This window comes from Micromys minutus (genome assembly GCF_963924665.1).
Source record: "Micromys minutus genome assembly, chromosome: 20".
Taxonomy (NCBI): Eukaryota; Metazoa; Chordata; class Mammalia; order Rodentia; family Muridae; genus Micromys; species Micromys minutus.
In genome coordinates this window covers 11147889-11164628 of record NC_137955.1, presented here as the reverse complement: position 1 = coordinate 11164628, position 16740 = coordinate 11147889, and the positions used below count along the sequence as shown (strand labels likewise).

Genomic DNA, 16740 nt, shown 5'->3' with positions numbered 1-16740 from the left:
TATCTATATGTATGTACACTTAAGAGTTAAAAGAGCTCAGAATTTCTTGCTGGGCATTCTTGCCAGCCCCAGATAATTAAATTTTGTTCTGTCAGTAGTATTGACCCTATAAATTTCCCAGTATACCTGTTCCTGTGTCCCATCTGCCATCACCATGACCCCAATTGCCAATGCTGTTCCCCCATTAGCTGCTTTCCAGACACTAGACACTGTATAGATGCTAGGAAGGTCACCGGCACTAAGTTATTTAACTATATACATCAGCAGGGAGGAGTGAGCTGTATACATATCATCATAGAATTACATTCAAACATCACTTTGCAAGGGCATGGGGTGGGCAATCACAATATTAAATATTGCATTATTCCCTTTTTATGCAGTTCATGAGCAGAGAACAGTAACTTGTGGTTTTTGATGTCATAATGAGTATCAGCTCTAGCAGGGAGTAGGCAGTGGCTCAAAGTTGAGAACAGCGATTTCTAGTTTCTATTAGGACCACTTTTAACATGAGGTGAGAGAACAGATGGGACTTCTGTTAATTAAAATTACCAGAATTTCCTTCTTTGATTTACAATGTCCAAAAGAGTTTATATATTTCTTAACATAGACCTGAGACGGGGGACAGACAAATAATCAAAACAGATAATCACAAACCACACTATGTGATTGTTGGAGATGTTTCCACTAGAGCAACGTCATTGGCATGTAAATTTGAGAGTTTGTATATAGCAGGGCATTTAAATGACAAGCAGCTACTTGGTCCCCTTTTCTCGGGTGGTTATTACCAACTGATGAGCAATATTTGTTCTCTGAGTCGAGTACAGTTCTCAGTACATCATACCAAACCACTGGCTATGAAGTCACCCAAGCATGATCAAAGTTAACCATTAAATAGGGTATTTCCCATGATCCCTTTTTCTTTGGAGGTCCTCAACTCCATCCTCAAAATTCCCAGCCTGACACACAGTACACTTGTTAATCATGATATAGTAATGGTTTTACACTTTTAGTATTTTATTTATAATTAGATATGAGAGAGGGTAAGCTGATAATTGCTTGTTCTTGGCATTTAGTGCATTTTTACTGTCTGTGGTCTTGATGACTGCAGAACTCCTCCTGAACTGACATTCCAAACATTAGGACAGACCTACACACATCTCATATTTTTGTTCATTCTGGTTTCTAAAGAGATGGAGAAAGAGGCTTAAGACTTTTCTGCTGGGCTTGAAGAAAAGGGTAAACTAGAGAGGAATGCTGCAAGGTTGGAGATTTGGCTCAGTGGTAGAGCGCTTGGCTAGCAGACACAAGGCCCTGGGTTAGGTCCCTCCCAGACTGTGTCGTAGTAGACTCAGCTGTTAACCTGTGAGCAATGATCTGTGACTAGCTTGTAAAACATGGGTCTGTGCTTAGTGGATTTTTTGAATGGCACATCCGTGAGTAACTGACTTACATAGCTGCAAACTGTACAACTTCGGGGGAAGGGGCACTGAAAAGTTGCCCTTGGACCAATAAATAACTTCCCACCCACACTCAGGCAAGGAATTCTAAACTCAGGGCCTCACACACAGGCAAGAATGTAGGAGGGGGGCTTGCTAAGGAGAACGTTTTCTGAGAGAGAGGGAGGTGGATGAGAGGGGGCTGATTAGCAGGTGAAAATGGCTTAAAGTTATTATATAAATGGACAAAATTGTTAAAGAAATTTTTAAAAAGCAGTAAAGAGCTCATTTAAATGTTTAGGAAAGTGTGTGATGCATGGAATTCTTTTGTGTGCCACTCGAGTGTATCTGAGTGACCTTAGTAGGCGCTGGCTTCCTCTTTTGTAACAAGAGGAGTAAACTGAAGATGTGTCACCAGACTTGCCAGAGGACCTCATGGAGTCATTCATACAAATACTGAAGACTGTTGACACCCAATAAGCACTTGATCAAGGCAAGTGGCCACATTTGTCTCTGACTAGAGTACATTAGGAATCCAGGAATGTTGGCACACACCTTTAACTTCAGAACTTGAGAAGCAGAGTAAGATGGGTCTCTGGGAGTTCAAGCCTGGTCTACCTAATGAGTTTCAGGCCAGCAGGGGCTTCATAGGGATGCCCTACCTCAAACTAAAAACAATAAATAAACAAGAATAAAAAAGAAGCTATATTAGGAGAAGGAAAATGAATTTACAGCTTAAGACACAAATTGCAGGTATTACTTGGCTGTATGACTTGCAAAAATGTAATGATCAAGGTGAATTTACTGTAGGGGGGTGAAATGAGACCTCATTCCTTTTAGGGGATCGCTGAGGCCTTGCTGTCCACAGCTCCCAGTTTTAGGAAACCCTGAGAACTAGCATGTTGGCCTAGTACATAAAAGATCCTGTTGCTAAGGTGAGCCGAGTTCAGTCCCTGGGACCCACCTGATAGGAGGTGAGAACCAACTTCTTTGAGTTGTCCTCTGAGTTTTCTACACATGTGAGACATGTGAACACATGTACCACCCCCACCCACAGAGAAATAGACTAAACATAATTTAGAAACTGGTTATGCTAGGCATAACTGAGATTACATTAACCCACTACAAAAAGAGTAAAGATCAGCCTCATACGCTGCCTGAAGCAGATTAGTTCCCACCTCCCTGTTTCAGTTCAAAAGCACGTTTTAGACTTTACATGTTTTTCTCCAACAAACTCATTTACTATGTAAGCCTTGCTATTGGTCCTAACAGCTATTCTTGATCTTACTTGACCAGAAACGTTAAAGACTAACAAAACTTTGCCAGCGGCTAGCTGAGACTAGGGGTGTGGAGAAATAGATTATAGGTTCTGTTCTGTGGTCCCATTTATTTAAAAGAGTTTATGGTTCTCCAAACTGGTCCCATGCCAGAAGGGAAGAAAACAGTGCAATTTATAGTCTGACCAGAGCAGGGGGGGGGCGGGGGTCAGTGAGCTGAGTGACTCAGGAGGAACTGGCTAGCTCTCTAAAGGATGCAGCTATGTCAAAGTTCACTCTATTTCTTACCCATCTCTAGGGTCCACAGTTGAAGGCCTGGATGTAAAACTTGGGAGAAAAGACTGTCAGATAAGCAGAAAAGGGAAACATGTTTGCAGAGGCACATGCCAGCAGGAGATGCTTGACCTGTGGAGGGCAGAAAAGGGGGGGGCTAAGTAATAGCTGGCTGGTCACGTTTTTGTTAATACCTCCGAGGAAAACCGGGTATAACTGAAGTGTGGCTAGTGAAGGAAACAGCATCCAGTGCCGTTGCAGAAGCCACAGGGAAAGTTAAGCTTTAGGCAGACCAGGGTTTCCCTGCAGCTTCAATTTTACCCAGTGTGGTTGCTGTGATGAGGAGCAAGCTGAGCAGATGCTCTGTACCCTGTGGCTGTCAACCTTATTTGGTCGCCATGCAACTGCTCTGATGGATTCAGGAACCACTGTCTCTGGCTGGCTGGTGATCAGGTCCCTGGCATTTTGAGACAATGTTGCAGCAGCAGAAAAATAAATGTTACATCCAGTAGAGGCTTATGACATGTTATTTTACCACTGACAGCAAGATGACATATTTTACAGTGACTTATTCAATGTAAAATGGTATCATGTTAATTCCTTGGCACAGAAGAATAAATGCTGTACCGCATTATACAGCGGTGACATCATGGATACTTAGAATTATAATCTTCTGGGTTCTACATATACATGAATGTTTCACATAAATTAATTACACAGAGCTGAATGACTCATCTGGCATATATTTTAAACTCGAGAAAAAATTAGGTACAATGGGGGCAGTCTTATCTAGGAAGTCTGAAAACAATCATGTACAGAAATTACATCTAATGAGACATTTAATGAGTCACATTTGTGTCATTTGCAGTTTAGAAAGATTATTTTAAAATACAGAATGAAAAGAGACCAAGAACACCAACTTTCAAATGCCAGGAAAGAGACACTACTTACTTGTTTTTGTACCTACAAATAACCAGGGGTGATGGGTTAATGTTTAAACTAGGAGACTAGAATTAGATATAAAAAAGCTTTCTATTCTTATGGGCTAAAAACATCAGAACTAGGGTACAAGAGTTGGTCATCCCTCTCATTCCCGAATTCAGAAGAATGAGGAAAAAGGATGTGAGTTTGAGGCGAGACTGGGCTATATAACAATTCAAGGCCGCCTAAATTACACAGAGAGATCTTATCTAAGAGAAAAAGTCAACAAACCAACTTGACAACCAAACAAACTAAATCTTCAGGAGTGTGTGCTCACATACCCCATGTGTGTGTGTGTGTGTGTGTGTGTGTGTGTGTGTGTGTGTGTGTCTGTCTGTCTGTCTGTCTGTTTCTCTCTCTCTGTCTCTGTCTCTCTCTGTGCCTCTGTGTGTGTGTCTGTCTGTGTATGTGTCTGTCTGTCTGTCTGTTTCTCTCTCTCTCTCTCTCTCTCTCTCTCTCTCTGTCTCTGTCTCTCTGTCTCTCTGTTTCTCTGTCTCTCTCTCTCTCTCTCTCTCTCTGTGTGTGTATGTGTCTGTCTGTCTGTTTCTCTCTCTCTGTCTCTGTCTCTCTCTGTGCCTGTGTGTGTGTGTGTGTGTGTCTGTCTGTCTGTCTGTCTGTCTGTTTCTCTCTCTCTGTCTCTGTCTCTCTCTGTGCCTGTGTGTGTGTGTGTGTGTGTCTGTCTGTCTGTCTGTCTGTCTGTTTCTCTCTCTCTGTCTCTGTCTCTCTCTGTGCCTGTGTGTGTGTGTGTGTGTCTGTCTGTCTGTTTCTCTCTCTCTCTCTCTCTCTCTCTGTCTCTCTCTGTCTCTCTCTCTCTCTCTCTCTCTCTCTCTCTCTCTCTCTCTGTGTGTGTGTGTGTGTGTGTGTTGACTTCTAACACAAGCGTTCATGTGTCAGCAGTGTGATTAAACAGAACAGGCTGTTAAGAGGGTAAAAGGCTATTTCTGCTCTGGATGGTACCTCTCTAGAATACTTCCTAAACTTTGCTCATCCTTTTCCAGCTTTTCCACTGACATTTCCCCCTTGCATTTTGGTAGGTCGTTTTTGTTGTTGTTGTTTTGGTTTGGTTTTGTTTTTAATTCTAAAGAACAGCTTAACCTTCCGGTTCCTTTTCAGATTCACAACCTCACCCAGTAGCCTGGATGCTCCTAGGAGACCAATCACTTAGGAAACTAGGGTCAGCTATCAACTACTTAGAATTTATGTTTCCCCTGTTGTGCTAAGAAATTGTACCCACAAGTCCTGCAGTTCTCCTGAATCTTAATTCTTTTGGAGCACTTCCTAGTTCAAGCCAAACCTTGCCGCAGAGAGGCACTTACGTGGACTGCAGTGGCAAGTGTCAGGCACAGCCTCCATTACTTATCTCTACATTAGCATTCAACTGTGCCTCATCCTAGATCCCTATCTTTTGTGACCACATGCAGCCACAGTCCTTCCCAGAATCCCTTATCCCTGGAGAGATAGGTTTCTTTTTTTCTTTTACATTTGTTTACTTAGAGGGTGAGTGCTAGTGAAGCATGTGGGTACTGGGAGTGAACTCGGGCCAGCAGGCTCGGCTTGGCTACTAACACCCTTCACTGCTAAGCTACCTCACAAGCCAAGAGACAGAACTTTGGCTGGACAATCGTCTTCGACCCCTATGTATAATTGACATGTAGCATGACCTTTTCATCCCTCTCTCTTTTCCCTTCCTCCTTTCCCCCTCTTCCTCTTCCTCTTCCTCTCCCTCTTTATTGGACAAGGTCTTACTACAAAGTCCAGACTGAGTGACTTCAAAACTTTCTATCCTCCTGCCTCCACCTCCTGAATGCTGGGACCCCAGGCATGGACAGCTCTTATGTTGGCTTTTGGTAGACTCAAGTCTCTTCCTTCCCAGCTCATTTGAGTGTAGCTGGGCCACCACTGTTCTTGTTTTATGCCGGCTCCATGACCTTGGTATGTTCGGCATTACTGTTTTCCAAGATCTGTGTTTCTCAGCATCATTCCAGGGGGGAAGTGAAAACTCCAGAAAGACCACATTAAAAATCCTTTTCCTTCAGTTTCATCGTCTCCTTTGACTTAATCTTGCAAGCACCAATTGTGTGGACCCGTTGGTAACCACCCTAATTTTATGATCACATTCATGCCAACACCTTCTTTTGCAATAAATCCCATGCTATGATTGAAGTGCCTGCCAGAAGGACTAATTTGTGGGCTATTTCTTTAACTCTGATAAAGGCAATTCTCAGTCATAGGGCCCAAACCATCACTCCCACATCGCAATGGGGAAGAAAAGATTTCCAATTAGGTCTAGGTGCTACTACATACAAGAAAAGATCTGCCTCATTAATGCATGTCCCTGGGGAAAGTACTGCATTATTTACTGGAAACCTTCATTAGTGGAAGGTAGAAAAAGTGTAGGACAACCTCACATGCAGTAGCCAGACTAAAAATGCACTTTCTTTGGAAGTATTTAGTTCTGATTCAGCACTTTCTTACCAGTCACTGGGATCAATTCCTGATCCATCTGTCACACACAGGTTTAATGAGGAATGATAGGTTCTTTCCTGACAAGTCTAGCATAAAGTTCCAAATAGAAGCATGAAATACCATAGACAATAAAGTATTGTAACCATTAACTATTCTGTGGTCTCTTTTGAGCCATGTGTATGACTCTAAGCCAGTGGCTCTCAATCTTCCTAATGCTGTGACCCTTTAATACAGTTCCCTCATGCTGTGGTGACTTCCAACCATAAAATTATTTTGTTGCTACATCAGAACTGTAATTCTGCTGCTTTTATGGATTGTAATGTAAAGATCTGTGTTTTTTTCCATTGGTCTTAGCCCAACAGTACCTGTTAGAAACAGAATAAAAAATGGCTCACTTTTATAGACTCTCTAAATTTATGACATTAAAAGGGGAAATGCATTTGCAATGTGTTATGTGCTTTCCTTGTTCTGTTTTAAATAACACTCAAGGTGTTCATTTCTAAAGGCAGTACATGTATGTGTTTGCTACCACACATGTAAGAAAGATGTTAACATAAAGAATTAGATTAAACTCATGCACCACGTGGCCCAAGCTATAAAGCACTTTGACAGTCAGTTGACCCTCAGGAAAACCATTTGCATATTGGAAATGTAGTAAGTATATAAATTCCATATTCTATTCCATTCACAAAGTTTTCAAGATAAGAGACACAGGCAGGAGCTTATATACCTCTCAAAGCCAACATTGAACAGTTTGAAACTTCAAAGTCTTAGACATTTTCCTTTTTTTTTTTCTACCTTAGAAGAGTTGCATAGAACAGAATTAAACTTTCTAATATAATTAGAGGATGATTTTTTGCTCAGTATTCTGCATGGTAGGACACAGGGAACCTGACTCCTAGCAGTGCAGAAGATAATGGGCTGAGATAACTCGAAGATCGTTCAGACAGACAGTGTTCAACACCCAGCCTCAAACTACATCAGCTCTCAGGCTTCTAAGACATAACTTCTACAGCCCGTGATAGCTGTGCTCACCAGATGGCCGATTTTGTAGTCACAGAAATGCCAATTAAACAGACAGTAGAGGGAGGCAACCTGCTGAAGTGAGAAAGAACATTATCTTTCAAATGGACACACTTGGGTTCTTTTCCCAGCCTTCTCTGGCAGCTGGTGGTTCCAGGGCCTTCCTTGCTCAAGTCATTTTCTCATCTAGAGAATGCAAATGTACCAACTCCCTCCTTCCAGTGGTTTATGGTGTATTATATGTTAAATTCTTTTATGTTCTCATTCACAAAAGGCCCCATAAAATGAGAGCTCAAGATACTGTTATTAGTGTTATTAGAGGAATGTAACAACAATTATCTGTTAAATTATGAAGCAGAGGACAGTAGTGTTAGCAACTATGTAAAATGTGTAAGTTAAATTGAAACAAGAAGAAATGAGGGTGACATGGGGGTATAAGTAATTTTCCCACCAACATATTAATCAATGATGTTACATCTCTTTTTTAAAAATTACTCATAAACTAGTCGTGCTAGTCTAAGAAAATGCTTTAAAAAAAATATTGTGGTCTTAAAGCCAAAATAACAATGCTCAACCAGTCTGAAATCTTATGAGAAGAGAGCTAATACAAAACATCAAAGTGTTGTCATTTATTGGTTTGAGTAGTGACATAATTCAGAAAATTTTAGCAGTTCTTTATTATAATGCTTAAAAATTTTGGACCCTGGGAAAATTATTCCTATAATTATATATAAGGATGTGTGTGTGTGTGTGTGTGTGTGTGTGTGTGTGAAGCTTAGCTTGTTTAAATGCACAATAAGATTTTCAATGCAAGTTGCACGAGTGATATTTTCTTGATGAAGAAGAAGAGATCCTGCAATACAGAATTACTGTGAAAATCCCGTGACCTCCCAATTTCTGTTCTTATCGTTTTTATTCTATAAATACCCACCATCAAAATGTTGGAACAGAGGTTCTAGGCCCTTCCTGCCTCTAACTAGAGTTGATATGTCCAACAATAAGCTCGAGTTTATTTCATGAAAGCTGAGCCCTGTTTAAGGCTGAAGCTCTATCACATGATCTTAAATACAAAGAGACTGCTGGACCCTGAGCATTCTGACAGCTGGAGGAACAAAGGCAGCTTCATTTACAAGTGCTCATTTGGGCTTTGGAGGCTAACTAATAGTTTGCTTCTTTAAATCACACATCTTAATTAAACTAATAAAGTCATATCACTTTAATATGTGGCTATTAAGTAAGGCAACTTTTGAGACATGTGAAGTTCAAATATTTAGAATTGCCATGTTTGGGGTGTGTGGAGAGATGGCTCAGCAGTTAAGAGCACTAGATGCTCTTCCAGAGGACCTGACTTCAATTCCCACTACACACATGGCAACTCACAGCTGTCTGTAACCCCACTTAGTTCCGGGGAACATGGCATCTCATACGGACATAAATGCAAGCAAAACATCAATGCCGATAAAATAAATTCATCCTAAAAACAGGAAATGACCCGTTTTATTACATAGAATTTGAAGACTAAATATTGATACTGAAGCAACAGAAATAGAACTGCAGACAAACTCTCAGCATCCAACTCTTTTTACTAAATTTATAAGCACAACAACAAAGTATATATTAGAGTTTTCTCAACTCATGCCATAAAAGTGTTAAAAGGATGTGTGAGAATTTGTGCCAAAACAGCCACTGAATAAGCAATCCTTATACCTTAAATTGGAAATCTGTGACATACAGTACAGAAACATAAATAGGATAATTCTTTTAATTGATGAAGTTTTAATTAAGATTAAGATTGTGTCAGTAGCATGAGGAGAGTGTGAAGTATTATGAATTTGTTATGCAATCACTTGTGGCTGTGCTGTAGGTCTGATTAAGGTTGTAGCCAGTAAGAGGGAGGAGATATCCTCTTACAATATATATGGAGGGCAGCAGATAGAAAAAGAGCAACAGGAAGTCATCTGAAGCACTGGATACTTACTTAAGACAGATAGTGTTGGGTTTGGGACATTCCTGGGGAAAGTCAGCAGATTTGTAGAAAGTGGGCCAATGAAACAGAAAATCGATTTCCCTAACCAAAGCAAGATGGTGAAGTCAAAAGATGAGCTTCTCAATAAATAAACAATCAAGCATATAAACAAATAAATATAAATATTTGGAATGAAGAAAGATAAACAGTAAATTAATGGGCTTCTTTTATGTAAACTCAATTATAAAAGGACAAGATGGGGGTTGGAGACTCAGCTCAGTAGTAGAGCCCTTGCCTAGCAAGGGCAAGGCCCTGGATTTGGTTCTTAGCTCCCGGGGTAGGAGGGGAGGAGGGACAAAATGGTTGACGAGCTAGAATGGCAACATTATTGAACTAGGCTGGTGAAGAGGCACAGAGATGGCAACTTTTAGGTAATGGGTGTGTGTACATGAATGTGTGTGTGTATGTGTGAGTGTATGTGTAGGATGTTTAAACTATAAACAGATGCTCACAGTTATTAGAAGTAATTATTGGAAGCATTCAGTGGTATACTCAAGCAGCTAATCAAGAGTTTTCAGTCACATGTAAGCTTAACCAGAGACGTTTCTGTAGTGCACGGTTACATCTAGGGATCAGTGATGTCATAGTGGTGCTTAGTTATTACACAAAAGTCACTTTAACAGCAACAGCATGTAGATCATTTTAGGGTTAAGAGGACTCACTAGCAAATCAGTATTTTAATGTCTTTTGAATTGTGACTTTACTTGTTGACTATCTCATATAACTTAACCTAAGAGACCAACCAGTCTGTGGCAATGACTTAAGCACAGAGTTGCCTGTGTTACTGCCTACTGCCCTTTGAAATAAATAAGTTATTGTCACTTGAGCCCTGGAACTAAAAATAAATCTTGATGCTATTTATTTAACTGAGGTCTTTTTTTCCCCACTTATTCGTGACATAAATCATAAATGCGGGAAACCCACTTATATTCTGGCTGCTGTGTCAAAGGGTCACACTACCTACATACATTTATGAAAGGATTTTACGTGTCCCCCAGTAATTGTTTTGTTGATGGGGGGGGTGGCAAAAAAAGATTCTTGCAAGCATCTCCAGATGTAAAATTTCTTTCCCAATCAACTCACAAAGCTATTTAATGTATTCTTTAAAAATAACAGATATTATAAGAGGCAGATTCTTTTTCTGCAATTTTCTAAAATTCACCGAAATATGACAGAGGGGCCCATTTTTGCCTCCAGACCACTGTGAAGCAGGGGACAATGAGCCACTCACACAGCAAGAGCTGGGCATCCTATACAAATACCCCATGTACTCCCATGTGAGGGTGTTTGCTTACGTAATACATCCAGGCTTTCACTGCCTGCCTGACTCTACCTTAATCTTTGCTTTTATTTCCCTTATCCAAGCATGATTTTTCCCCCACATCCAAGAAGTGAGCTGATTTGTTCGATTACAACTGTTAACGTGAAGGGTCCATAAGTTCTCCCTCTGAATTAGCCGTGGAGAATTCTATAAATAGCAATTCTAGATACAAACCCAAGGACCATATGTGTAGCTGCACATATTAGGATGAGGGAAAATTAGAATGTGTATTAGACTCAATTGAAGTGGACTTACATTTCACTAAAGTCAAACTTTTGTATTGCCCACCACCTATTAGTAACAAAGTAAAGACAAGACGATTGAGTGGTAAAGAACTTGATATGCTCACGTTCAGCCACCTGCTTTTATATTCCAGGTGCTTTTTCTTTACGTCATAAAAGATCTGTAGCAGCTTTAACTCCTAACCCTTGGCAGCAGCCAAAGGGACCTTTACAGTACTCAAAAAGGATGCGAAAACAGGCCACCAAATCAGACTGAGAAATAGCAAGCTTCCATTTAAAAACAAAACATAACAAAACCAAGCCAAAAAAAAACACCACTTTCTCCTCTCCCTTTAAAGTGACTCTTAAATAAATTGCTATGGCCCACGAGGAGTTAAACACACACACACACACACACACACACACACACACACACACACACACACACACACACACCCTCTCTTTGGATAGGACAGGTTAAGGAGGAAAATAAGGAAATGGGGAGCTGCCAATAATATGTTTTTCCTCAAAGCTTTTCATCACACCTCATCAACAATTACTAAGTACTTGAGTCCTAAGTCCCTCTTAAAGGGGAAGGAAGGAGAAAGCACTTTACCAAACTGCCTCCGTTGTCCTCAGGGAACTTGTGGACCTGGATCTCGGCTTCATAACAATGCTCATTTTGAAGAGGGGAGACACAAGACGAAAGAGGGAAAGGGAAATGTTCAAGTCTTCTGATCAATACTCATCAGCAGGCTTTCCACCAAGAAGGTTTTGGAGGTTTCTCCAGTGGCAGGAAAGGCTGCCTCCTGCTTCAGCTCTCAGTGTGGCCGGCAGCAGGCGGGCTTTCCTCTTTCATGCCCCAGCCCTGGGCTCTTGTGAAGGGAGTTCCTTCTCTGCCTGCCTTGCCCACAGAGGAACTGGATTTTGAATCTCTTCTTCATCTGGGTCACAAGGGAAGCCAGCCTCGCGAACGGGTCACTTAATCTCTTTTTTGCAATTCCATAACCACGGACTTAAGAGGTCCCCGACACAGGCTCTCAGGTAGAGCAACAGGAAAGTGACACGCGGAGGACGAGCTGTCAAGGAAGTTTCATTTCGGGGGCAACCGCTGGGACAAAGCTCTCTGCAGAGAAACGGGAGTCTCAGGAGGAGCACGGCTCCGTGGGCTGGGTGGCCCGAGGTACCTGCCAAGCCGATTTCCTCTGTGTCCCCTGAGAAGGCGGCTGCGAGTCTTTGTGAATGAGAATTACCATCCAGTCTCACCAGGCAGAAACTATTCCTCAAGGGCTGAATGACGTCTGTGAGAAGGCAGTTCAAAACATCGCAGGGAAGTGAGAAAGGGAGAAAAAAAAAAAAAAAAAAAGAAGCGCCCAGCCCGGCCTGGTCAATTGCTGACTTACAAAGCAAAGGGGCGGAACTCTGATTCCAGAACGTAGAACAGCAAAGCAGCCACGCAGACAGCAGAGCCCTGGAGACTTTCAAGGCCATGCCCTCCCCTGGAAAAGCAGCTGTCTGTATTATTCGGAAAGGACCTCCTCCCTGAGCACCTTTATAAGGCACACACCCCTAGCCATTGAACTGCACTTCTTTATCTTCTTTATCAAGAATCAAAGAAACTACCTCAAACTCACATTTCTCCCAGGACCAGCACCACATGGCAACCTGGAGAGCAAAGCTGAGGGGACTTGAGGACTCAGCAGAAATTCATTTCCTTTCTTTATTTTTAAAGTCAGGCTTTAGGTTGGTGCAGAGATAGGAGCTGTCCCTTGGAAATGCAACAAAGTGCCATGGCAGCAAACCTCCTTGAATGAGGTACTGCTGGGGTACTTGAGCAGCTAATAAACAATCTAATGTAACTTATTGGGCAAGAGGTTACATGCAACCTTTTTTTTAAGACACATAAATGCCATTGGTTTGTGTATGGAGACTTAGGCCACCTGGTTCTTAACCGCCCTGAAGAAAGGGGCTCATGTCATGCCTAACCTCTGCTATTTTCTAGACCTGTATTTGCCCCACAGGTAGCACCTGAAATAATTAGTGATACAGTGTGTGTGTGTGTGTGTGTGTATGTGTGTGTGTGTGTGTGTGTGGTTTGTGCACACGTGCAACAGTTAACAGAAACAGTAGGTAACATTTATATACATGTGTTTATAAATATGTAAAAACATAATCTATAAAAAGAATATGAGAGGGAAATAAGAAGGGACACAGGGGTTGGGGAAAGGGAAGGGGATAATATAATTATATTTCAGTTAAAAATTTTAAAATTTAAGAAAAAGACTCTTTTATTATGGTAGCGTCTCTGTAAACTGGTTCCAGTTGCTCCTGACAGAAATAACAGTTCCGTACCTCATCTGTCCCTCTGAACATTTACACAAAGGATATATGTTTCTCTGAGTGTGCCAACTTCAGTTACGTGGAAGGTGAATTATCAAGTGAAAATAAGCATTCCTAATCTTCAACGACATTAGCGGAGCATTGCTTCACCAGTCTGACGTGAACCTGGTATTTCTTTAACATTTGGAGACAAGATGCTGGAGAATGGTTGTGACCTACCCAAACAGCATGGGAAATTGATGTAGGACGGACAAAGTCGGCAGAGACTGGGGCAGCTTATTACAATAATAGGCTGTTCACACCTCAGTGTCTACCGGTGATTTTATCCTCTCTGGGGATTCTCAGGCTTCATAAAGTAAATGTCAATAAATTGCTTCTCACATACTTCGCTCCATAAGCCTTTCACTTTTCCTGTACTGCCCAAGGACATTCAGGCCTTCTTAGATCCGACCCATCTTGAAAATATTGCTCACATTTTAGTATAATTCATGCAGGCTCCCTAAACACATATTTCTAGAAATGCCAAAGAAGGCAGGGAAGAGACTATTCGTGTGTCTGTGTGTGTGTGTGTGTGTGTGTGTGTGTGTGTGTGTGTAATGGGGAGGGAAGTGGGGGTGTTTATGGATGGTTTGCCCTTATTTATTTTGTGATTTAAATGTGATTAAAAGAAGGAAAGACTCCAACCTAAGTAAAAGTAAGCAGCTGTTTGTTGAACTATTTTCCATGTTTCAGGGTTTACCAAGCATCTTCTGGTTCTTGGGTAGAAAGATAATGCTGGCCAGAGAGGGCAGTGACTGCGTGCTGTGTGGTAAGCTCTCCAGGAGTAATCACCCCCAGCGTTCTATCCCCAGAGAGGATACTGTCTCAGTGAGATTATTTACTTTACCACCACACCCTTCTTTGTCTCACACACACTGCAGGAGCCCATGTGACTTACTTGCCTACAATTACCCTAAATCCAAACACCTTTCTCAGAAAGCCCTACCACCCAAATGCTGGGCCCTCTACTAACACTGAGTTCCAGTCTCATAGGGACTAATGCAGGGTCTCCACATACATTCAGAAAGGAGGATTAAGCTAGGAATCTGAAAACATGGTACAACTAACCAGTTCGGTGGAATGGCACAGGGGAGGAGTGGTCCGTTTACCTTCAGGCTGATGAAATTTAAGTTTGTTGATTTTGGTTCTACCTCTAACACTAGGAAGTAGTGACTGATTTAAAATGGAGTGACACCCTTTCCTAAGGTACATTTTTTTTCTTGTGTAAACTTTAAAATATAATTTAGGTATCTGAGTGTCTTCTTCAAATCTTGGGGATACAGCATCCCTGGTTTACACAAATACTATGAAGTCCATGTTGGCAAGGGCGCCTGACCATGGAGAACTGGGCCTTCTGAGGCACATGTCTTTGTTTACAGAGTTAGGAGGCAAAGTGGATGAGAAGTTGCCACTGCCTCAGCTTCCCTTGTTTACTTGGTTGCATAATGTTCACAGCCTGACTCGAAACAGCTTGTCACTACATTTCGATGGATTGCTATGGGTGGGAAAGTTTAACAGGTCCCCCTATCTGTCTATATTTTGTTGAATGTGACCATCACAATTCCATTCACTAGAATCCTCCCTAGTTCCTCCATGTTAGCCATTGGCCTATATTAGTTTCTTGATATTTGTTTCCTTACTCTCATCTTTAAACTTAAGCTAAATTTAGAAAGTACTTTTCTATCTACTCTAAAAATGGTTTGATATGCTGGCTACATTTTCTCCAAAGCACGTTGGATACCACTAGCAGGATATTGCTGTCAGATTACCTAACACCTCTCTCCTACAACTATTACAAAGACAAGGCACAACAACAGTGCTCAGGGGAACCTGCCTGCATCCCAGTAGATTGGCTGTATCTGTAGATATCACTTAGGGTGAGCGCAAGCGGTGGAACCCATTTCTTCATAACATGCATTAAATATGAGACATTACCGGACACCAGGTACTGAGGTAATAGGACTGATTTTTAACACATAGTGTAGTTTTTCTCACATAATCTTACTTTATAGTACCTAACATCTAGTCTTCTGCCTTCTCAGTAAACTTGTACTTTCAGATTATAGTAGATACTGTCTTCTTTCCAAACGGTCAAGCACAGATGTGCTCAGAACCATATTATGAACTAAATATTCCGGCCTGCGTTAATGTACTGAACTACAGACATGCCAAGTCAACTCTAGGAAAAAGAACTATAGACATCCGTTTTTACAGTTTCCTGGTATTCCACACTGTGCCCGAACCTTAATGAGCAAGTTGCTTTGAACTCTTGCAGCATTTCCTTGTTATTGAGAATTACTTCGTCATTCTTGCTTTGTAGAGGGGGAATTTGAGTTGCTTTCTAGTGTCCATTCGTGATGCATATGACTGGATGAAATGCTTTTCTATTGAAATTATCAAGATCTCAGGAGGTATGGGTACTTTATTTTGAAAGCTACTTTTAGACTTCCTGCTTCTCTCATAAACTGTCATGTTAGAAAGTTATCCGTGGGCTGGAGGGATGGTTCAATGATTAAGAGACATTATTTGTCAGACTATTCTTTTTGGCATAGTCCTATTATTTTTAAAGACTTATTTATTTCATGTATGTGGGTACATTGTCACTGTCTTCAGACACACCAGAAGAGGGCATCGGATCTCATTACAGATGGCTGTGAGCCAACATGTGATTGCTGGGGATTGAACTCAGGACCTCTGGAAGAGCAGTCAGTGCTCTTAACCACTGAGCCATCTCTCCAGCCCAGTCCTATTTTTCCAGAGAAAGATCTACACTTGCTTATAAATATTTCTGTTGTGGGAGGAGATGGATCTGAAGGTACCAGTGATTTATCTGAGGGCAATCATGTAATCCTCCTGTTTGCACAGCTACCTTGCTACCTTGGCCTAGTATCCTTGAATCCACTGTCTCTGAAATGGGAAATGATGAGAAGCTGCCATGCTGGGAAAGGGGAGAGGGCTGTAGATAAAAGTACATTCTATTCACATTCATGTGCCTCCATTTTTAGAGAAGGTTTATTTGCAGTATTGGGGGCAACTCAGCCATCTGCATTTGTGGTCCCCCTGTATTTCCTTATGTCATCAGCCATTTTTCCCATCCGCATATGTATGTATCCTGACTAGTACTTACAGTCATCTCCTAGCTTTCTCAGATACACACTGTTCTTGTTGTTGTTGTTGTTGTTGTTGTTTTGTTTTCCATTTGGGACAATAATTAATACTTTGATTTTTTTTAGAGCAAAATTACAGAGCACAATGTTTTCCATTGTGAAATGTTAGAAACACACAAATTTCACTTTAAAGGAAAGTCATTGCTATGTCTACGAAAGCTCGCATACTA

General features: G+C 41.3%; 1 protein-coding gene across 6 annotated transcripts in view; it reads right to left on the bottom strand.

Annotated features, from left to right (window-relative positions):
* Positions 1-16740, bottom strand: part of PDE4D (phosphodiesterase 4D) — a gene marked incomplete at its 5' end in the record, with an annotated part of 1034128 nt that overhangs the window by 224557 nt on the left and 792831 nt on the right. Inside the window, one exon of one of the 6 annotated variants that reach the window (XM_080933674.1) lies at positions 11641-12311. The exons of the other annotated variants lie outside the window; for them this stretch is intronic. Coding sequence (XP_080789800.1) covers positions 11641-11705 — 65 coding nt within the window. Of the gene's footprint in view, positions 1-11640; positions 12312-16740 lie in introns of those variants that run through there. 6 annotated transcript variants of the gene reach the window in all.